Genomic DNA, 24519 nt, shown 5'->3' on the forward strand with positions numbered 1-24519 from the left:
CCTTTAATCTAAATGCAAACCTTGCAGTTCATTGTAGAATTCATACTGGGGAGCAACCTTAGAAAGGTAACAGTTGTGCCAAACATATTAGTGAACAGTCAGCTTTAACTCACTGCCATGCAGTTCATGTAGGAGAGAAAGCGTAGAGATGTGATGTATATGGGCAGTGCTATATTTGAAATGACCATGTAGAAATCATAGATAATTCATAGTGGAGAAAAATGTTAAGAATGGAACAATTGTGAGACACATTTAGTGCAAATGTAATGAGTATGGCAGAGCCTTTTATCTGAGTTCAGGCCTTATAATTCATCAGAGAATTCATACTGTATAGAAAGCATTCAAATTTGGCAGAGCTTCTAGTGCTTGCTCAGCCTTAACTGACCTTTTGGCAGTTCCTAGAGGAGAGAAACCACATAAATGTAATTTATGTGACAAACTCTTCAGTCACAAGGAATGACTTTGCAGATCATCTGAGAATCAATATGGCAATGAAAACTTACAAGTGTAGTAAATGAAGTAAAGTATATCTACTTTTTGACTCTCAGAAAAGTCAAACTGGAGGAAAACCACATGAAATGTGCTAGGTGTGGCAAAGCTTTGATTCTGTGTTCAGATGTAACTAACCATCAGATAATTAATTAGAATTGAAGTCTTACTCACCTAGTGCCTGTGTTATGTGTTTCGGAAGCCATTTGGTTTTTACAAAATTCATACTGGTGAGAAGCCATACATTTAGAACGCAGTCAATCCCTCCAGTCTAGATTGGAGGGAATCATAAATATAATGTGTGTGGTCAGAGCTTCAGTAATGGGCTGATCATTCCCATCATCAGATTATTCATAATATAGAGAGACTTTACAAGTGTACGAGGGTGCAAATCCTTCAGTTGGCATTCAGGCCTGAAAAGACATCAGGTGATCCATACTGCAGAGACCATACGAATGCAGTCAATATGCAACCAGGCTTTTCAGGTGTTTACACCTTCGGCTTCTTGAGAATATTCCCTAGGTAGAAGCTACATCACTGAAAGGAGTGCATCAGGGGTTTTAGACAACAGTCTGCCGTCAGGATTCAGTAAAGAACTCATTCTGGATAGAAAGCTTACATGTGACCTGAGTGTGTAGAACCTTTACCTCAGGGTCACACCTTACCAACCATCAGATGATCCGTCCTAGCGAGAACCTTGCTAGTGTACAGAATGTGGCAAGGCCTTCAGGTACTGCTTCAAACTCATGGTTCACCACTTTATACTTAGAAATGCAACGACTATGATAGCTTTCAAAATTGCGTTTCACTCTTTAGGTATTCTGGAATTATATATGCCTTTTCAATACAATGTCTGGGTTTATCATAAATTTCCTTGCAAGGAACAGACCTGTTTTAATATTCCGGCTACAGTCACCTTCAGAGGTGATTACAGTAATGAATTGTTTATCCCCGCTGCCCCGCCCCGCCCACTGCGCCCGGAGGCCCGGCCCCCCACGCCCCGAAGCTCCTCCTAACACTTCCGCTGTCCCCACGCGTCTTCGGCTTCGCTCAGTGCCCCGCCCCTCGACGACCAGGCTCCGCTGAGTCCCCGCCCCCAGGCCGCTCCGCCCTTTCACGGCGCGTGCGGGCAGCGTCCCACAAACCAGGAAGCGGAGCGCGGCGAGTGGAGGTCTCTCAGCTCAGCGTGAGTTTCTCTCTTTCTAATTAAACCTGCGGCCTGCTGCCTCCTTTCCTCGGTACCAGGAGCCTCAGGTTCGCTAGTGACTCTCAATCCCTGCGCCCGTCTCACCATCCCCAGCAAGTTCAGACGTCTTGGTGAGCAGCAAAGGGGCTCCTCCATTTTGCTTTAAAGTCGCTCTGAAGCCGCTTCCAGCTTTTGGTCCACAGCGACGCTTCGTTTCGCACCTCTTTCCTGCTTCAAACCATTTACTGACCTCACTGACCCCTCTGCCCTTCTTACACCGCATACAGTTCTCTACGGCTAGGTGGGTTTATTAGCTCCGCGGCCCCCAACCTCGTCCTCTCGGCCCCTGGCCGCGCCGACCGCCACGACCACCCCGCTCCCCGGTCCTGGGATTTTGGAGAGCCAGCCCCGCTGCTGAGACCGCTTCCCTCCCAGTCCCTCTCACCTCAAGTCTCCTCAGGCCGGCCCTTCCGCCCCGCAGGCCATGCCTTCATAGTGACGTTGCCCTGTCCCGTGTCGGGGAGGCGACCTGCGCCAGTCACGTGACACCCGAGGTTCTTCCGTTCCAAATTCCACCCGTTGCGGTTTGGCTCTTGAGGGAACCGGGCTTCTTATTCAGTCGCCATCCCTGCAAATAGGAGGCCGGGGCGGGGCGGGGGTGGGGGTGGGGGTGGGTGGGGTTAGAAGCAGCAGAGACAGCGACTCCTAGAGAAATATTTAATTGAGAAAAGGATGACGGATAAGCGATGGCAATGAAAAGTAATGGTGAGGAACTTGTGAAGAGACAACAGCATGAAAAAGAATCGGCCTTGAAGGTAGCGGTTAGGTAAAACGTTTAGAGAAAAGCAGCATTTCCTGAGAATTAAAGGTGAGCAAGATAGGGAGGTAGTGGTGTTCATTCCGAGTCTTTACGACCCCTCTATTTCTCAGAGTTTGCTCAGATTCATGTCTGTTGAGTCCAGGGATGGTATCTAACCATCTCATCCTCTGTCGCCCCCTTCTATAGCTTTCAAGGGAGAGGGGCTGTAAATCACAGGTCCCAAAGAGGGCAACAGTGGAGAGGCAGTTCACACAGAGAGCCCGCAAAGGGGACACAAGCGTTGGGGTCTTGGCTTACAGAGCAATATCCTGCTGAGAGACAAAGGGGACTCCTAGTGATTGGAGAAGGAAATGGCAACCCACTCCAGTGTTCCTGCCTGGAGAATCCCAGGGACGGCGGTGCCTGGTGGGCTGCCGTCTATGGAGTCACCCAGAGTCGGACACGACTGAAGCGACTTAGCAGTGATTGGAGGAGCTGAGAAAGGAAGCTGAGAGGAAGCATAGCCACTTGGGGGTGCCAGAGAGGGGAGGAAAGGAGGGCAGAGATTCTTGGAGATTTAGGATCATCAAAGAGGTTGGATTAGAAGCATTTTACAGGGAACAGATGGCAGAGAGAGGCCGGATGGGAGTCAGGGAAGAAGTAGAGAGGAGGACAGGCACAGCAGGAGCGCAGAGGGGAAGAGAAAGGGAGACGGAGAAAAAAGTAGGGAAACATAAACTAAATGAAGTGGAAACAAGTAGTGTGCAGGTTTGGGAGCGGATTAGATCTAGATGAGTGCTGAATCGATTTGATCAGGATTTTTAACTCGTGGTACATTGATTTTTGGCTTTAGAATCTACTAAGTTTAAAACTTTCTTTTTTAAATTATACAGATGAAAATGAGAATTGCAAAACTTCTGTCTGTAAGGCTTGTGCGTGTTGTAATTTTCTGTATTAAAAGATAACATCCACGTGCAGAAGCTATAGAGGTGGGGGTTGCGGCAGTGACTTCATTCCCTTAGAGGTGAGTCGGGGTACCCCCTTCCCTTTTCCTGGTGCAGAGTAGAGGTTATGGAGAGGAGAAATGGGACAAGAACTGACTCTCTTACTACATGATGCCTTTTCCAGGCACAGTAAAAATATTCTTTGTGATGGTTTTACTTTTTGCTTTCTCCTTTCTTTATATTTCATTATTTTGTATCTTGGATTAGTTAATTGAATTAGTTCATTGAATAGTTCATTGAATACCCACCTTCTTATAAACAATTATTCATTTGTGAAATAAGATTTGGTGGACTCCTGTAACTAATTCATGTCATTCTTTTCTAAATACTCTATATTCTGAAATTTTTTTTAAACTTTACACCGGAATTCTTCAATGAAAAAAATTTTAATAAGCTGATTCACTTTAGGTTTGTTTCACATTTATTAGAGGCCCATTTGCTGTTTCTTGTTTATGTTATATTTTGAAAACATTTTTTGGTAACTAATAAATAGTTATAGACCATTTTGATGAATGTTTGGTAAGGGTGTCAGTGATCTTTTATATTAAGAGTCACAACCTAATTTAAGCAGTTAGTCTGATACTCCATTTTCCTCTCTTTTATGTGATCTAGTAACTAGTGAGCTATGATTTGGTCTGATGATGCTTCCTCAGGTCCAGAAGCTGAGCAACACTGACCCCTGAAATGATTGGCCAAATTGGGTGTGTGACTGTGTGTGTGGCAGTTCTGCTTGTAGGGAGAGCCCACGTGTTATTAGAATTTGAAATAGGTCCCAGTCTTCGAAAATGAAAAAGGACAACAGTAGGATGGAGGCGGGAACATAAGCTCAGACCCTGAGAGGAAGTCATGAGCCATCTTCTGTGAATAAAGCTCAGTCTGTAGGGAGGCCTCCCACCTCTTGCCAGGGTCTCCAGCCTCATCCTGGGAGCCGACCCCGTTCTCATGGTCAGTCTGTCCTGGTCACATTCACTTAGTCCTTGTTCATAAACACCAAAACCTTCTTGTCTCGGATCTTAGTTTCTACTCCTACCTTTGGTCATTATATCACTGTTACCCTAGCGCTTTCTGTTCCTTCAGGTCTGGGCCAGAGAGGTCTCCCCATCTCCTTCTGATATTCTCTGTCATGTTAACCAGGTTTATTGCTTCGGTATTAATTACCCTGATCAGATATGCCCTTCTCCTTTAATTATTTGGAGTCTTTCCTCTTTTCCCTTCATTGAAGGGTTCACCGTATTCCTCTTCCTCCCAGGATGCTTGCAGCATCTCACTCTGGGGGTGAGGACTGGGACTGTGGGCTGGGCTGAAGAATCCTCAGGGATGATGGAGGTTATAGGCTTGGTGATGACGGCTCCCGTATTTGTTCTGGACATGTCAACTCTGATTGATCCTTACCCCATGTGGAGACTTAATTACTCAAAAGCAAAAGGATGTTGGAGTCCTAAAAAGCCTGGCAGATCCAGTGTCTTGAGGTGTCCCCATGTTTTAGTTTGCAGTGTCACTGCTCACTGCAGCCCCCAGGTCTTCTAAGCTCTGTCCATGCAGGGACCAGTTGCCATCTTGGACAGCAGCTTTGCCTTCTAGCAGCTCATCTGCTCAGCGGCAGATGCTGAGTTTCCTGTGATTAGACTGGTCAGTATCTTAGGGGAGTATGTAGGAGACGACACCTCCCTATCCCCAAACCACCTTCCCCCCATTAATGACCTGGGGTATCTTCCAGTTAGCCATGAGCAGGGAGAACAGGAGCCGGTGAGATTGGGGCCTCTCTCTCTTTGTGACTTCTTTACTGAACTCAGTCCAACCATCCTCAACTACATAACGTCCTTTTTGCTAAGTGGTTTCCCCAAGAGGACCAGCTTCTTGGTCTCCATACTGAGTGTCCAGTGTCCTTGGATTTGCAGCTAGGGTGCATTTCTTTTGCAATGCCCACGCCTAGAGGTCTCTGTTCTTGTTCAGCTGTGCACGGAGAAGGGGTAGAAAAATAGGAGAAAGTGAGGGGGAGCGTGTCGGGGTTTCCAGGAGGGTTGTGGGAGCAGGAGTGCACCTTTTAATGAACCCAATGAATGGTGTGTTTGCGTGTGAGAGAGAGAGACAAGCATAGTTGTGGGATCACGGAGCATGTGGACCTGTTGACAAAGGGGGTCTCAGTTCTGGCTGGAGGTCCTGGACGTGGGCTCATGGCTAATTGTGGGCTGTGTGGAATGGTGGGCGTGCCAGTGTCTTGGCTCAGTTTTCCGGGGACACAGATGCTGTGACTGAGGTTTGCATGACTGGGTTTAATTGGGAATCTCGTGATCACACCTGTGGAGGAAGAAAGGCTGTCGGATTGGGAAGAAGAATGTTATCCTGCAGTGTGTTAGAAGCAAGGGCTGAGCTGAGCCCACAGGGAGGTCTGGGTGCAGGAGGATGGGGACAGTGGTCCCAGAGAAGGGGGGCGGGATCCAGGAGGTGCCTCACAGCACCCCCTCCACACTGGATTTTTTGTGGTCTTTAGGGGGGGCGAGAATTAAGTATGCAACCCATAGCATAACTGTGGGTAAAACCCCAGAGATCACTTCGTGTGTTACCTTTGGTATTTCTGTTATTTTGAGTTGCTCATAAAGTTTCAGATGCATTTGGAAGTTAAAAAAAAAAACAAAACTTGCAGTGTTTCTGTGGAAGATATTGAAGTTGCATTGAGATATGTGCATCAGCCTACACATCTGTCTTTTATTATTAGAGTTTGGAGATAACAGTTTGGGGACTGGCTGGGGTCACTCATTTCTGACTCTTGTAACCCCTTGGCCTGTAGCCTGCAGGCTCCTCTCCATAGAATTCTCCAGGCAGGAATACTGGAGTGAGCTGCCATTCTCTTCTCCAGGGCGTCTTCCCAACCGAGGGATCGAACCCGGGTCTCCAACATTGGCAGCGGATTCTTTAACGTCTGAGCTACCAGAAAAGTCCTGGTAGGTAGCATACACTCAGAGAAACACAAACACGTATATAATGACATGCACCCATAAAAATGGCGATTTTTGTCACTTGGGATCACTTGGATGAATGTAGAGAATATTATGCTAAGTGAATTAAGGCAGGTAGGAAAAGACTGATTATATGTGCTTGCTTATATGTGGAATGTAAAAATCTGAAACCACTAGTAGCAGACAGTGGGATGGTGGTTATCTGGGGCTGGGAGGTGGGGAAAATGGGGAGATGCTGGTCAAAAGGTAGAGACTTTTGAGTTGTAAAATGAGTGCGTCCTGGGGAGGTGTGTGCAGCATGCTGACCGTAGTTAATGCTGTTCTGTTACTGCATGCTGGGAATTTGTCAGGAGAGTACGTCATGAGTGTTGTCACCACACATAGAACATGGGAATTTGGAGGTGAAGGATGTGTTGGTTCGTGGATTGTTATAAATATTTCACAGTGTAGACATGTGTCACATGGTCACATCGTGCATGGTATGTGTACACATCCCTTCTTGTTAGTCCATTCAATGTCAGTCAGGCTGGAAAAGAAGAAAGTGGGAGGTAGGCTAGACTCGACCCCTTGAGTGGTATTCAACCCAGGCTTCACATGAGATCATGAGGCATTTTGCCTGGGCATGTATTGTACCCCTCCCCCAACAGACACGCTCCTCAGGTTCTCATGTGGGGCCTCGCCCCAGGAATGTGAACAGAGCCACAGATGATTCCGATCTGGATCCTGCATTGGGCACCAGGGCTCTTAGCCTCCACTTCTGAGACTGAGATCAGGCCCTGGGGGAGGGGAGGGTGCTCTGCTCTGAGTGGGGCTGGACCAGGGCCTGCTGTGTGACCTGAACGGCATCGTGGGGTCAGCGGAGGTACCCCCTGCTGCTGTGTGCATGAGGCCTCACCAGGAAGGAAGTGTGATCCCAGGGAAAGTGTGGAAAAGTCCCGTGTTGAACTCTATGCTGCAGTTGACCATCCTGAGTCCCTCCTGAGACAGTGGCCACAGAGGACTGTTTGTTCCACACGGTGAAGGCTTCCCTGTGTGTGTGGTTGGGGCTCAGGAAGCGGATGTGTTGACCCTAAGCATTAAATACCATGTTTTCCACCTTCTTGACACTCCTCTGAAGACTTGCGTTAGCTGAGGAATAAGCCCAGAACAGGAGGAAGGTGAAAGAAAACGTGTCAGGAATGGCTCTTTCTCAGGTAAGGTCATATTCTCAGTGGATTCTCAATCTGTCCTGCCTGAAGTATCCATTTTTGGACTCGCTAATCTTGTCTGACTCTGCAGTGCCTTGTCTGACTCCTGTACATTCACACTCACCCCGGGGCTTTCCCTCAGGGTTTGTCGTCCTCACTTAGATCCTGTCTCCCCATGACCCGGTGACCTGGCCCTTTTGAGGAGGCTCCCCTGGGCACCGTGTTGGGCAGGGCTTCTCACCCACGGGTTGGAGACAGGGTCTCAGTGCTGTTGGGCAGCAGGGATTGCTTAGGGCCCATCTGGATGCCCTGTCTGCTCTCTGTCAACCAGGGTAAAGAAGCTGCATGTAGATGTGAGATATTAAAATGCTTAATACATGCCAAAATCTGAAAAAGAGTCCAATAAGGGGAAATCAGTCCTACTTTTTATAGTACATTTAAAACTAAGTGAGGACCTCCTTGAAAATCTTAAATGTTTGGGAGTGAAATGAAAAGTTCAGAAAGAGACCTCAGGGCTAGAGAATGTTTCATTACAGCACCTAATTTAAACTATGAAATATATTTTGCTAATTATTTATTCTTCCTTTTTGGCCACACGATGCAGCTTGCAGGGTCTTAGTTCCTTGAGGAGGACTTGAACCTGAAATGCTATGGTGTAAGTGCAAGATCTTAAACCCTGGACTGACAGGGAATTCCCCCAACTTTCCTAATCATGATGCAATATTTGGTCATGGAATGAAAACATAAACTTTGGATTTTGTTAATAACTACATACCTAACAATAAGAATAAGATAATATTACTATATTTAAATATACTTTTTCTGCTGTACTGGCTCTTCATTGCTTCACTGGCTTTATCCAGTTCTGGCGAGTGATGGCCACTCTCTAGTTGTGGTGTGTGGGCTCCTCATTACGGTGGCTTCTCTTTTCTTGCAGCCCAGGCTCTAGAGCATGCTGGCTTCAGTAGTTTCACCTGCTGGGCTCTAGAGCTCTGGCTCAGAAATTGAGGCCCACAGGCTTAGATGCCCTTTGGCATGTGGAATCTTTATTGACCAGGTATCAAACTTGTGTCTCTTGCACTGCCCAGTGGATTCTTTACCACTGAGCCTCCAGGAAAGCCCTCATATTATTTTTAAATATAGCTATTATATACAGATTAGAATAAATCTTCTGTATATTACTTTCTGCTTGTATTTTCATTTTTTTGAACTAATATAAGATAATGTTGAGGACTTCCCTGGTGGTACAGTGGATAAGAATGTGCCTGCCAATGTAGGGTGCATGGGTCCCATCCCAGGTCCAGGAAGATGCCTCAGAGCAAAGACGCCCAGGCGCCATAACTACTGAAACCCACACACTCTATGCTCCAAAACAAGAGAAGCCACTGTAATGAGAAGCCCGTGCACTGCAGCTGCAAATACAGAAAGCCTCCTCACAGCAAGAAAGACTCAGCAAAACCAAAGTAAATAACTTGAAAAAGACATAGAATGCAGACAAATTACTGAAGTACAAACTGATGCATTTTTAATGTCCTAAAGATGCTGAAATACACGTGAATAAAAGAAAACGAGAGTATCATCCCAGAATGTGTCAAAAGGCATCACCTTGGAGTAGGAGATGGCCACTCACTCCAGTATTCTTGCCTGAAAATCCCATGAACAGAGGAGCATGGCAGGCTACCATGAGGTCGCAAAGATCTGACCCGACAGCAACAAAGCAACAACAACCTCCACACACAGCAGAGTGAGCTCCCAAAAACAAATCTAAACCTCTGATTTACCTCCTGCAGATTCTTCAGTGACTTCCAGTTACTTTTGGAATAAAGTCCTAAATCCAAAGACCTTGTAGAAAGCGGCCTCTACCTGGCATCACCCCTCTTTGTTCCCTGTGTCCCAGTTAGACTGACTGACTTTCTGTTCACTAAATACCTTCCTGCCTCAGAGCCAGCACTCAGGCTGTTCTCTCTGCTTGCAACACTCTTCCATTTCCCACCTTGCCAATCCTAAGTGTTTCCTCCTCATGGAGACCTTGTGTGATTTCTTGATGTACGTCAAGACTTTCTGATAAATCTTCTCTTAGCACCAGGCCTGTTTCAGAGCACATGTTGCAATAGTAACTTTAAAATTATGGATGTAATTGGGTGGCTGGCTGCTAGACTGTAAGCTCCATTATGTTCACTGCTGTACTCCCAGTTTGGGGACCACGTTGACACTCTGTAAATTTGGATTGAAAGAAAAAATAGACAGGTCTTCCTTGTTTCAACCAGTTGTGTGTTTACATTTGCATGTGTGAGTGCATGGATCTGTAATCCCATGGTTTTATTACAGAACATCATCTCATAAACATGTTTTATGCTTTGTAGCAGTTGAAATTGTATCTTAAGTGTTTTCCTTTCCTTTAAGTTTTTTCTATCTCATTACATGAATGATGTAAACAGTAGTAAGAGTATTGACATTGTGTGGTTGGTGGGAAGAGCGGGTGACCCTGTACAGTGACCATTTATCCTATCATCGTGTCCGACTCTTTGTGACCCAATGGGCCATACATAACCCTTCAGGCTCCTCTGTCCCTGGAATTCTCCAGGCAAGAATACGGGAGTGGGTTGCCATGCCCTCCTCCAGGGGGATCTTCCCCCTGGAGATATGAACACCATGTCCCCTGCATTGCAGGCAGATTCTTTACCGCTGAGCCTTAGGGCAACCCAGATACCTACATATGATACTGCATGTTATAGTGTTCCCTGTGCATTCAGAAGGAGGTAGATAGTAAATTAATTTGTGAATATTTTTCTGTCCATCTATCATGTCTGTCTTTCCTTGGCTAACAAAAGATCTGGGATTCTACACCTCCATTGCACTTCAGCTTTCTTGAACTTGTTTCAGGTATTCTTGGAACTCTCTCTGGATATACTTTGCTGCTCTGGTATTTCTGTTGCCAGTCCCAACCACCTGACCTCAGGTGCTGTTGCCTCATTTCTTAACTGTTTGATCTGCGCAAATTCTTAGAATGACAGAGTTTTCATGGTAAGATGGACCCAGATCTTTCTCTAATGTGCTGTTATGTTGATGATAAGTTCATCTGTGTAAAGTCTTAGAGTAATGCTTAGTGTGTAGGAAGTGTTGAGACACCTGTCATCAGTGTGATGATGTCATAATCAAAACAATGTGTGTTCTTTAAAGCCGCTGTGGACTTTGTCATCTCTGAAGACACCAGTCTTGTAACTCATCTAGATATTGAATGTCCCTTGGTGTGTATAGTGTAACACTTATGCATAAAGAACTCACTGGTTGAATTTATTTGTATATTCTGCATGTATTGTCCATACGAGTGACAAATTCATGTTTATTGGAAGATGTCATAGTCTTATGAAACAACAGGAAAATTACCCGAATTGATCATTACCCCTCTAACCTCTTCTCATTTCGTGTAAAAATAAGAATCCTCCCCAGCGCCTGTTAGTAAAATATGCTTTCATTTCAGACACAGTTGACCGTTGAGGATGTGGACATCAAGTTCACTCCAGAGGAGTGGGAATGCCTGGACCCTGCTCAGAGGGCCTTGTACCGGGACGTGATGGTGGAGACCTACAAGAACCTGCTGTCTGTGGGTGAGGATCACTTCCCTGTGAAGTTGGATTCCGGTTTGGGGGTATCTCTGTGTTTTCCCTCTGTGTCTCTTGGCAGCCTCTGTTTTGCTTGACTGAGTTCATAGCCTTGTCCTTTCTTTGGGTGATCTGCCCACTGTGTGATACACAAATTTCTACACAGTTTAAGTATTTATAAAGGTGATTTCAAACTTTGAAATATCCAATTCCCTGTTTTCTACCCTTGTATTCTTGGTTCAGTAGTTCTTGGAAAGAACTAGATACATGGATGCCTGTGTGCTCAGTTGGTACAGTTGTGTCTGACTCTGCAACCCAGTAGACCGTAGCCCTCCAAGCTGCTCTATCCGTGGGACTCTCCCGGCAAGAGTCCTGGAGTAGGTTCCCATGCCCTGGTCCAGGTGCTTTTCCCCCGCATGGGTCGAAGCCATGTCTCCTGCGTGGCAGGTGGATACTTTACCTTTGAGCCCCAAGGAAGCCCAGGTATCTGCATATTATACTGTATATTATACTGTTTCCTGTGCATTCAGAAGGATGCAGATAGTAAATTAATTTGTGAATGTTTTTCTGTCCGTCTATAATGGCCATCACTTCTTGGCTGACAAAAGAAGTTGGATTCTACACCTGGCAATGCAGGAGGCACAGGGTCTACGTCCTCTTTAAAGTAGGCCTGTGAGCTTGCTTCTAACTGGCTGGACATTGCCCTGACTGTGAGTGCCCTGACTGCTTGCTGTGAGTGCAAGGCTTGCAGCACCAGAGATAGATAGGGGACAACTCTTGAGATTGTTGAGCCCTTGGAGGTGCCCTGGCCTACTCAGCTGTAGGCTTAGCAACATTATAAGTTTTGTAAGACAAACAAATAGTATTAACATGCAACCAAAGCTGCTATTTGCTCACAGATTGCCGATGATATCAATTACCGTCCTGGGATTATAAGGGCGAACCCAAAACTGCAATCTTTGAAGTCTCACCCATGACTGTAACATGCTGCCTGGGACCTTTTCCCCACTGGGTCTCCAGATGGGCTGTGTCCCGATACTTCCCAGCACTGTTTGAGTCTGGATGTTGGTCAGAACCCAATTTGGTTGTGTACCTTCTGCTGTTTCTACTTCGCTTTTCTTTTATTGTTAGCATATTGAAAGTCAGCTTGATAATTCTATAATAAGTATTTGTATTACTTATTTCTACAGAACAAGTGGCTTATTTTGTTAACAAATCTTTGAACTTGAGGTGAAAGTGACAACATTTGGCAAAACTTTAATTGGCCCTGTGAGCAGTATTTGTGAGACAAAATGCCACTCTGTAAGAAGAAAGCGGTTAAGGTTGATGAAGTTTTTATTTCCTAATAGGAAGATCTGCATTACTGCTAGTTCGCTGATACTGCAGAAGACAATGGCACCCCACTCCAGTACTGTAGCCTGGAAAATCCCATGGACAGAGGAGCCTGGTGGGCTGCAGTCCATGGGGTCGCTAAGAGTCAGACACGACTGAGCGACTTCTCTTTCACTTTTCACTTTCATGCATTGGAGAAGGAAATGGCAACCCACTCCAGTGTTCTTGCCTGGAGAATCCCAGGGACGGAGGACCCTAGTGGGCTGCTGTCTATGGGGTCGCACAGAGTTGGACACGACTGAAGCGACTTAGCAGCAGCAGCAGTAGCAGTTAGCTGATACATGGGATGTTTTCACTGGATAGTGTGAAAATTGGAACCTTAAAGAGGGCTGTACCCTTAGAAGTTACTGAATATTTGTGACTCTCACCCATTGAGAAAGGATAAGAATGCCATGCTGGATGAGAGGCTGGATCCTTCTCTCTCCTACTGTGAGGTACATAAAATGAAAGGGAAACTCACCCAGTCATGTCGGAGTCTTTGCGACCCCATGGACTATAGAGTCCATGGAATTCTCCAGGCCAGAATTCTGCAGTGAGTAGCCTTTCCCTTCTTCAAGGGATCTTCCCAACCCAGGTATTGAACCCAGGTCTCCCCTTTATTGCTGGAGGATTCTTTACCAGCTGAGCCACCAGGGAAGTACAGGAGGTACATAAAGCGATCTTAAAATTGTCTGAAGAGAAGTTACAACTGGAAACAGAATTATGCGATTGGTGATAATGGTTGTCCATATTACAATGTCAAATTATATATTAGCTGATCAAATTCTCACATTTTAAGTGGGCTCTCTCCTGTGCTGGCCCACATCTCTTAACAGTGACCCCCACTGCCTTTCTGTCTCCATTATCTTTGTCCTGTTGTGGCCTTTCACCCCTCCTACCGCTCTGTCTCTCTCTCCATCAGCTAGTCCCCTTCTAACTTCCCCTGTCTGTCAGTGGGGAGGGGGAGCCCAGCTTCCCCCACTCCTGCCCCCACTCTAACAAATGTCTTTACCCCTTCAGATTCTTCTGATCAAGTGAAGAGCCCCATTTCCCAAGATGGACAATCTATGATTTTTATCATCCATCTGCCCCAGTTAATCACAGTCAATTTGAACACTGTTTACTCTGTATTTTAGATATAAGACTGTGACTATTGAAAGGGAAGATAAGTTTTTTGACACAGGGATTGCTGTGATATTCTTTAGACTCTGGAGAAAACTGGTTAAAATGATTTTTCCTTTTTTCTTTTGAAACTAAAAAACCATTTCTTTTTGCATATGGAATAAAAACAGCTAGCTTCTTAAAAAGCCCTGCCTACAGAAAAGCTTGAAGTTAACCTTTACCAGGGATCCCAGATGACTCTAGTGGTAAAGAAGCTGCCTGCCAGTGTGGGAGACACTGGAGATAACCCACAGGAGATGTGGGTTCAATCGCTGGCTTGGGAAGATCCCCTGGAGGAGGATACCAACTCCAATAGAGTCAGAGAGACATTTTAAATCTGTTTGGATTTATGCATGTCTCAGTGTGTGTCTTTGATTTTGGATAATATCGCTGAGGTTTATTTGTAAATGAGCTCTTACTCAATTGGCTTTAAAAGAAAGGAAGCACTTGGGCTTCCCTGGTGGCTCAATGGTAAAGAATCCACCTGCCAGTACAAAGGACAGGTTCTATCCCTGGTCCAGGGAGACTACACATGCCGCAGAGCAGCTAAGCCCGTACACCACCACTACTGAAGCCCACGTTCTCTAGAGCTCATGGTCCACAAGAGAAGTAGGTACAATGAGAAGCTCATTCACCACAACTAGAGAGTAGTCCCCGCTTGACATAACGAGAGAAAGACAGAGCAGTGATGATGACCCAGTGAAGCCAAAAATAATAAGTGAATTAAAAAAACAAAAAACAGTAAGTGCATACAAATCAGTTAGAAGGGAAATTAACCTAAATGAATTTCAGGTTCATGTGAACTGGGAAATATTCAATATTAAATATCTAGTATTAATGTTTACTCATCTAATTAAGACTTATCTTGAGTCATCCACATTGTGTAATAATTCTGTTGTGTTACATTGAGAGATTTAGGACTATTGATGAATATGTTTGGTGCTACTCTGAGATGCTCTCTATAAGAAAGCAAATGTTTTTAGAAGTTATGGTAGTATTTATGTTCACTAATCTAGAAAATGCAATATAAAGCACAGTTCATGGTTGCTTAAGGAAGGTAAGATGTGTGTTTTCAGTGAGAAAGGTGTGAGAAATGAAATTGAGTTTGGATGCTCATAGCAATGAGTGGAAGCTGGAAGGAAGGTCTTCATTTCCCAGGCCAAGAGTCCTGACCATTGGACCACAGCAGCCAACAATTAGGGCTGAGGTCCCTAGTGTTGCCTGCCTAGTCAATAAAGAATTCAGATGAAGAAGCACAAGGTAAAGAGTAAAGGAAAATGTTTATTGAAAGGAAAAGTACATGCAGAAAGGTGCATGGGCTAGATCAGAGAGACCGCCCCACCTTTGGTAAATGTCAATTCTTTTTAAAGGTACAGTTTTCCAGGTCTTCGTCTCCCCTTGGGCTAGTCACCTTCCTTTGTCCCCTCTGGTTAATTTGTCTCAGGACCTCCCCCTGGGGTGTGAACGCACACCCTAACCAAGATGTATCTCAAAGTGAAGGCTTCTGGGAGAAGCAAGACTCATTATGGCCTGAATTATCCTCTGACTTGACCTCAAGCGACCTTTCTGCACATGTGTAGTGTCTCCGTTAATAGAGTTTTTTCCTTTCTTTGTCATTGCTGTGATTATTCCCTTGAGGTAAGAGACAAAGACTGGCTATTTACCCTGTATTTGTTAGCTATAGATTCCTCAACTGGAGCCCAGCTATCTCTTGTCTCAGGGAATGCAGAGAGAAGGGTGACTGATTGTAGATATCCAATCTGGAGCCCATCTGTCTCCTACGTAAAAATTACATTTTATTAAGGAAGAAGAAATTCAGTCTGACTTACAGGTGGCTGTTTATGTTCATCGCAGCACTGTTTATAATAGCCAGGACATGGAAGCAACCTAGATGTCCATCAGCAGATGAATGGATAAGAAAGCTGCGGTACATATACACAATGGAGTATTACTCAGCCATTAAAAAGAATACATTTGAATCAGTTCTAATAAGGTGGATGAAACTGGAGCCTATTATACAGAGTGAAGTAAGCCAGAAGGAAAAACATAAATACAGTATACTAACGCATATATATGGAATTTAGAAAGATAGTAACAATAACCCAGTGTACGAGACAGTAAAAGAGACACTGATGTATAGAACAGTCTTATGGACTCTGTGGGAGAGGGAGAGGGTGGGAAGATTTGGGAGAATGACATTGAAACATGTAAAATATCATGTAAGAAACGAGTTGCCAGTCCAGGTTCGATGCACAATACTGGATGCTTGGGGCTAGTGCACTGGGACGACCCAGAGGGATGGTATGGGGAGGGAGGAGGGAGGAGGGTTCAGCATGGGGAACACATGTATACCTGTGGCGGATTCATTGTGATATTTGGCAAAACTAATACAATTATGTAAAGTTTAAAAATAAAATAAAATTAAAAAATTTAAAAAAATTAAAAAAAAAAAAAGGAGAGAAAGGTTTATGGAAAGTGGACCCCAAGAAAAGAGGTGTCAAAGGTTAGGTCTTTCTATGATCTGTAGCAGTGTGTCATTTGACTCCTGTCAATGTTATTGCTTGATTTTGGGGAGCATGTGATGAGGTGTTTCAAAGGGATCTAATTCCTCTCTGTCCCCCTTCTGTGCTGGATTCCGTGGGATGTCCACTTTTTGGTCCATGTAGAGCAATAGTAACACCTCCAGAGCTGTAATCCCTGGAGCCAGCCTGCTTCTCTTCGTATTTGCTGCACTTGGGAGACCTCATTGGAAGAAGGGAAGAGAATGGCCAACCTTTGATTGCATTTGGTATCTCGGATCCTACACAGAGCTGCCTTCAACCTGTCTTCCTGTTCAGAACCCTCAGCTATTCCAGTTGTTACTGCTTTTGCCACAACCTTCAGCAGTATGTTGGGAGAAGGCAATGGCAACCCACTCCAGTACTCTTGCCTGGCAAATCCCATGGACAGAGGAGCCTGGTAGGCTGTAGTCCATGGGGTCGCTAGGAGTTGGACACTACTGAGCGACTTCCCTTTCACTTTTTCACTTTCATGCATTGGAGAAGGAAATGGTAACCCACTCCAGTGTTCTTGCCTGGAGAATCCCAGGGACGGGGGAGCCTGGTGGGCTGCCGTCTCTGGGGTCACACAGAGTCGGACACAACTGAAGTGACTTAGCAGTAGCAGTAGCAGTCAGCGGTATATGTAACAGGAATGTGGTTTTTATCTTCTGTGATTGTAACTCAGGAAGCCTGTAAGGATGGTGGACTCAGATCTTCTCTTCCATCCCCAGTCTTGCATATGTGAATCATGCTCCAGGTTCCTTCCGTCCATGCTCATACTGTACAAAATGACCCGTGCTCATCCACTGAACCACATTTTCAGGACATGGATTGATATGTGGGGGAGTGGTACTTGAGAAACCATTTATAGGTGAGATGGCTGAGTAAGGCTGTTTGTTACGCAGATCAGTTCTTGTGTCTCACTTGACCTTATGTTTTTAAAGTCCTGAAGTTTGTTGTAACCTTTTGTAATGTGTTCTGCCCAAGTGGGCCCTGGTGGTTAAGAACATGCATGAATCTGTAGGTCTGGGTTTCAGTCCTGCTTTGCTCATTACTTCATGTGCCATGGAATTATGTTCATGAACCCTGGGAATCTACTACTTTTATTTGAAAAATTGAGGTAATTCATGCTTTTAGGTGTCATAGAATTTTGACTATTTTACTGAAAAGGTCAGAAGTTACTTTTTTTTTTTTTTCCTGAAGCATGTGGCTGACGGGATCTTAGTACTCCATTCAGGGATGGAATCTGTACCCCCTACAGTGTAATCATGTAATGCTATCCACTAGACCATCAGGAAATTTGCCTCAAAGATTACTTTTGCTTAAAATGCATATTTACTTCATGTCATTGTTATTGTGACATATCTCTTTGTCTGCATTACATCCTGTATATTGTTAATTTACATTTCGTTCTGAAGAGTTTGTCTCTGACTCTAGTTAATAAGTTTTCAAATAATATTCCTCTTTTATAGCGTATTCTTTACCTCTCAGCCATAAGGAACGCCCCAAAGCTTGTTCCTTTACATGTATCTTAGAGCCAATGAACCGAGTAAGTGAAGGATACTGTATAGATAGGCAGTTGCTATATTGAGTGGCTGTTATTTAAGTAGAGATTGTTTCATTTATTAATTCTTTGTCATTTAAAGATGACAGTATGTTTTACACAGTATAACTCACACGAACCACTTGTTATAAAATGACGTATGTCTGTCTAGTCATTGATTTATAAGAGGTATTTAGAAAAGTGTTCTTTCTTTTTTGTAAAAAGTATTTTAGGGAATTCCCTGACAGTCCAGTGGATAGGAGCACTTTCACTGCAGTGATCCTGGGTTTAATCCATGGTTAGAGAACTAAGATCTCATAAGCCCTCATAGGGAGGGGGGCTGTTTTAATAAATTCTTTATTTTCACTATGCAGTGTTTGTTGAACAGTTGTCAACTGCCATTTATGTTTTACAGTTTTCGTTAGAATGCTTCCTGTGGATTATTTACCATTACAGTGTATTGCCTTGTTGATCCTTTCTTGCTTAGTTGCTCAGTCCTTTCTGACACTTTGTGGTGTCATGGACTGTAGACCGCCAATCTCCCCATCCATGGAATTTGTACTATTTTTTTATCCTCAATTATGAGACAGAAGTGTGTTTCTACCAAGTAGAATGAGCTTTGAGATCATGGTGGGAAAAGATCTTTTCCTTTGAGAATTGACATGGGTTTGCATAAAATGAATGTTTTCCTGATTGTGTCTTTCAAACTTGGGTACCCTAAAATTAATTTGAATTCTGTGTGATTGCTCTTTTCTTTTTTAAGGAGTTCTATTCCTTTAGTGTCCCTTATATTTTTAGTTCATCATTGGGAAGATTCAAAATACTGTTCAGGATGGGTATGACTTTTGGTATAATATGATGTGTTCAACAGGAAAAAATTTATTTATGAATTGTAATTAATACGATACCTATGGTTCTTTATATCTTGTAGATGTGTCTCGTATAGATATGACCATGAAATTACAAGCAAAAGGAAACAGTGGAAAAGGAGAAATTTTTCAAAGAGTGATATTTGGGAGAGCTGAAACTTCTGAAATTAAAGATTTTTTCCTCGGGAAGATACAGGAAACTGTGGATGGTTTTGAGAGTCTGTGGACAGATAATGAAAGAAGAGACTATGGAATATCTATATCCCATAACAAAAATCTCACTGACGGAAGAGATCATCAGAGTAGAAATGATGCAGGAGATAAGCCTGTTGAAAGGCACGAATCAAACTTTCATGATGAATTGCAGATGCTTCAGTCTGAAGGGACAATTTTTGAATGTAGTCAAGTCGTGATGCATATGAACAGTAGTGCTTCAGTTTTGCCAATTCAGAGAACTCATAGTGTCTACAAAGGCAATTCTCATAAAAATGAGTGTGCTGTTATGCATCCCTCAGAACAGGCCCCAGACCCAGAAGGACACAAGAAAAAATCTTACAAAAGTAATGAGTGTGGCATAACCATGCTTCAGGACTCAGAACTCACTAGACATCAAAGAATCCATATAGGAAGATTACCATATAAAGCTGACGTATGTGGCAAGGCGTTTAATGATAATGTGAGGCTTGCAGTTCATCAGAGAAATCATACCGGAGAGAAACCGTATAAATGTGATGTATTTGGTCACTGCTTTAAGCACAATGCACACCTTCAAAACCATGGGAGAACTCATACTGGAGAGAAACCATATAAATGTGATGTGTGTGCCAAAGCCTTTACTTGCAAAGAAAGTCAGGCACTTCATCCGATCCTTCATACTGGAGAGAAACCATATAAATGTGATATATGTGGCCGTGGCTATACTAGAAAGTCAGACCTTGGAATTCATCAGAGAGTTCATACTGGAGAGAAGCCATATACATGTGATGTGTGTGGCCGTGGCTATACTCGAAAATCAGACCTTGGAATTCATCAGAGAGTTCATACTGGAGAGAAGCCATATAAGTGTGATCTCTGTGGACAGGCCTTTACTCGCAAAGAAAGCTACACAGTTCATCAGATCCTTCATACTGGAGAGAAACCATATAAATGTGATGTGTGTGGCTGTGGGTATACTCGAAAGTCACGCCTTGGAATTCATCAGAGAGTTCATACTGGAGAGAAGCCATATAAGTGTGATCTCTGTGGACAGGCCTTTACTTACAAAGAAAGCCACACAGTTCATCAGATCCTTCATACTGGAGAGAAACCATATAAATGTGATGTGTGTGGCCGTGGCTATACTCAAAAAGCACAACTTGTAATTCATCAGAGAGTTCATTCTGGAGAGAAGCCATATAAGTGTGATCTGTGTGAACAGGCCTTTACTCGCAAAGAAAGCCACACAGTTCATCAGATCCTTCATACTGGAGAGAAACCATATAAATGTGATGTATGTGGCCGTGGCTATACTCGAAGCAGACAACTTGCAATTCATTGGAGACTTCATACTGGAGAGAAGCCATATAAATGTGATGTATGTGGCAAGGCCTTTAGTGTAAATAGAAGCCTTAGAACTCATCGGAAAATTCATACTGAAGAGAAACCATAAAAATGTGATATATGTGGCAAGGCCTTTAGAGTAAAAGGAAGCCTTACATCTCATCAGAAAATTCATACTGGATAGAAAGCATATCAATGTGATGCATGTGGCAAGGTCTTTAGTTTCAAATCAGCCTTAACTCTCCATCAGGCAGTTCATACAGGAGAGAAAGCACAGAAATGTATCTATGGGGCAAAGTCTTCAATTCCAGCTGTTACTTTGCAGTTCATTGGAGAACTCATTTTCGAGAGATGTTTGTAGCAAGCCCTTTAGTCAAACTGCAAACCTTGCAATTCATCGGAGAATTCATACTGGAGAGAAAGCATATGAATGTGTTGTCTGTGGCAAGGCCTTTAGTCATATTGGTAAGCTTGCAGTTTATCCAAAATTCATACTAGAGAATAACCATATAAATGTGTTGCGTGTAGCTGATCCTTTCCTTGAAGTGCACAACATGGAATTCATCAGAGAATTAATACTGGAGAGAAAACAAATGTGATCTCAGTGTCAAGGCTTGTAATCTAAACACAAACCTTGTAGTTCATCAGAGAATTCATATTAGAAACCTTACAATTGAAACAATGGTTACAAACTTTAGTGCTCAGTCAGCCTTAACTCACCATCAGGTAGTTCATATAGGAGAGAAAGCATGGAAATATAATGTATGTGGCCAGTTTTTTACTTGAAATGACTGTCATAGGAAGCATCAGATAATTCATAGTGGAGAAAACTGTTACAAATGGAACAATTGTGAGAAGCATTTTAGTGCAACTGTGATGAGTGTGGCAGAGCGTTTAATCTGAGTTCAGGCCTTATGATTCACCAGAGAATTTGTACTGTATAGAAAGTGTACAAATGAAATGATTGTGGCAAAGCTTTTAGTTCATGTTCAGCCTTAACTGACCATTCGGCAGTTCATACAGGAGAGAAGCCACATAAATGGGATTTATATGGCAAAGCCTGCAGTCACAAGGAATGGCTTTGCAGATCATCTGAGAATCAGTACTGCAGTGAAAACATACAAATGACTACATTTGTATGTAAATGTAGTAAACTACTGCAGTAAACTACGTGAAGTTTTTGACCTTCCAAAAAGTCAAATGAGGAAACTGCACAAATGTGGTCGATGTGGCAGAGGCTTGATTCTGTATTCAGATCTAACTAATCCTCAGGTAATTAATTCTGAATTGAAATCTTGCCCACATAGTGCATGTGGTAAGTCTTTTGCATGGCATTCAGTTTTTTACAAAACACGAGAAAATGCCTACTGTCAAGATTCCATACATTCAGAGCACAGTCAATCCCTCCAGTGGAGGAAATCATGTAAATGTCTGCAGCCAGGATTTCAATAATGGGCTGATCATTCCCATCATCAGAGAATTCATAATGCAAAGAAATCTTACAAATATGAGTGTGGAAAATCCTTCAGGTGGCATACAGGCCTAAAAAGACATCAGGTGACCCATACTCAAGAGGACTTCCAAAGATAATCAATGTGGCCAGGCTTTTTGTTTACACCTTAGGCTTCTTGAGCCCAAACTGTATCAATGTAATAAGTGTGTCGGGTTTTTAGGCAACAATCCAACTTCAGGCTTCATTAAAGAAGTCATTTTGCAGAGAAAGTTTAGAAGTGACATGAGTATGTAAAACCTTTACTCAGGGGTCACATCTCACCAACTATCAAATCATCCATGCTACAGAGAAGCTTACTAGTGCAGAATATGTGGCAAGGCTTTTAGGTGCTCCCTGTATCTCAGTGTTCAGCAAATACTTTATACTTAGAAATGCAACTTTTATGGCAGTCGTCACAATTACTGCTCAGTCTTTAGGTATCTAAGAACATATATCCTATAGATAAACCACACAAATACAATATCTGGGAAGAATTTTACCCAAACATCAAAGTTGGGAAACATTCTGGAGCAGTGCTTTACAAATGCAATGGAGGTGGAGAAAGTTTCAGCTTGAGTTGAAGTATTAGACAAGACTCCATAGTAAAGAGGAGTCTTTGAATTGGATGGCAAAGGCCTTTCTGCAGGCTTCAGAGTGCACTAGGCTTCAGAATATATGTTTCAGAGAAACCACACAGAAGTAATGTGCTCAGTAAAGCCTTAAGGCAAAGATCAAAATGATGGAACCTGAGAGGGCAAGCTTACAGAAGTAATGAATTTTTTCATGAGATATTCACACCTTGGGTGTGATTTATGCAGGCCAGAAACTACAGATAAACTGAATTTGGAAATACATTTAAGAAAATTTATTTCCTCAAGATTCTCCCCAAGATTCATATCGGGGAGAATCCTTAGAATTGTAATGACTTTCATAAAATTTTGGGACAGTTCTTACAACAGATCACATGAGAAGATTCATTTTAGGATTAAATCTTTAGTTTTCCAACAATTAACCTCCTGTTTTATGGCAGTATAATTATGTTAAGTGTGTTGAAACTTCCTGACCTTTTGAAATGATCACTAATCTTCAGTGTATATTTAATTCCTTGAGTTTTCTTGAAAAGGTGATGTTATTTTTTAATGACATTTCTGCAAGGTTTGACAGCTTTTATAGCTTTCTTAGGGAGTTTCATGATGGTTTCTGCAAAGAAATCAGTAAGATGAAGGAGCAGACTTCATTAGGTGTGCTTCGTTAATATCCATCTTTCATGGGTAAACAGGGACACTAAAATATCAAATTCAGTGGTGTGTGAATTAGGATCAGCGAGGGACAGAGAACCATGTCAAACCATGACAGGACTCAGCATGCTCATTATGTTCAGGATGCCCTTCTGTACACAGGCCACCGTGATTATAGGACTGAATGATGTACCATCTGCCTATGCAAAGAGCAACCTGGACATTAAGGGACTTGGGCTTTTCATGGGAGGGGAGTTGACAGGTTACTGAAGACTGATTACGTGGGAGAAATTATAGCAGGGAAATGCTGGTCATTTTCTCCCTTAACTGGCTGTTGCCATTGCATATTAATGATTAATGGAAACGTCTTGGAAATTGAAGAAAATGGGATCCAAAGAACCAGAAAAGTATGCATGTGTATCTGTTTCATCACTGATTGCTGCAATTTGTGTTGTACTTCTGTTTTCTTCAGAATGTATCCTAAGTCTTGTAATCTAATAAAATTTGTATCATTTTCCCCATAACCCTGAATGGATCATGTTTCTTCCAACAACACAGTTTTTCACCACCTCAACTTCATAACAGAAACTAGGAATGCACCAAAGGCACTCCAGGTAGAAAAAATGTAGAATTTCTTTTCATGATGACATCAAACAATAAGCAATTTGGGGATTATATACTTATAATTTGCAATTCAGTTATTACAGCACACTCTGTCCATAACGGAACAATTGTATTTCCGATGTCCGCTTGTGCCAAAATGAAACTAATAGCATGTGCCTAATTTACATGAAGTGAAAATATGAATAATAAATGTACAAAAACTAGGAAATAAAACACTTTCAAAATAAGATTAAAGGTGATAGCTCTTTTTGAGCTGGGAGGATCCTGAAATAAATTATTTTTTGTTATTCATTTGTTATTGGTCATATAGTTGTGGCTTATAGGATATCTCCAAAGCATATAGGAATTTCCCAGACCAGGGATCTCTCCCATGTCTCTATTTGGCAGGTGGATTCCTTACCACTGAGCACCAGGGAAGACCCAGAAATAGTTTAGACTCCACACTATATTATGGGAATATTTTTGTTTGATAAACTAGAAATTTCATATATTCAGTCCCCAATATGTTGGATCTTGTTACTTTGCAGTCACTGAAAGAACAAGATGCAATGAAACCCAAAGTTTGGTTTGGATTTTGAGACAAATGAAGCCATATGTTGAACTCTTATGAGAATGTTAACTGCTGAAGCTTTCTAGTGGAAGCATGGTAGCCTGCCAAACTGTTCGGTTCAGTTCAGTCGCTCAGTCGTGTCCGACTCTGCAATCTTATGGACTGCAGCATGCCAGGCTTCCCTGTTCATCACCAACTCCTGGAGCTTGTCAAACTCATGGCCATCGAGTCAGTGATACGATCTAACCATCTCATCGTCTGCCGTCCATTTCTCCTGCTCTCAATCTTTGCCAGCACCAGGGCCTCTTCAAATGAGACTGTTCTTTTCATCAGGGGGCCAAAGTATTAGAGTTTCAGCTTCAGCATTA

General features: G+C 43.1%; 1 protein-coding gene across 1 annotated transcript; it reads left to right on the forward strand.

The window, feature by feature from the left end:
• Positions 1–1571: 1571 nt before the first annotated feature.
• Positions 1572–23501, forward strand: LOC139177184 (zinc finger protein ZFP2-like). The gene is made up of 3 exons (XM_070771593.1): positions 1572–1675; positions 11104–11230; positions 18771–23501. The coding sequence occupies exons 2-3, from the start codon at positions 11197–11199 to the stop codon at positions 20354–20356; spliced, it is 1620 nt and encodes a 539-aa protein (XP_070627694.1). The 5' UTR covers positions 1572–1675; positions 11104–11196; the 3' UTR covers positions 20357–23501.
• Positions 23502–24519: the final 1018 nt, after the last annotated feature.

Source organism: Bos indicus, chromosome 18 (assembly GCF_029378745.1).
Source record: "Bos indicus isolate NIAB-ARS_2022 breed Sahiwal x Tharparkar chromosome 18, NIAB-ARS_B.indTharparkar_mat_pri_1.0, whole genome shotgun sequence".
In the NCBI taxonomy this organism is placed as follows: domain Eukaryota; kingdom Metazoa; phylum Chordata; class Mammalia; order Artiodactyla; family Bovidae; genus Bos; species Bos indicus.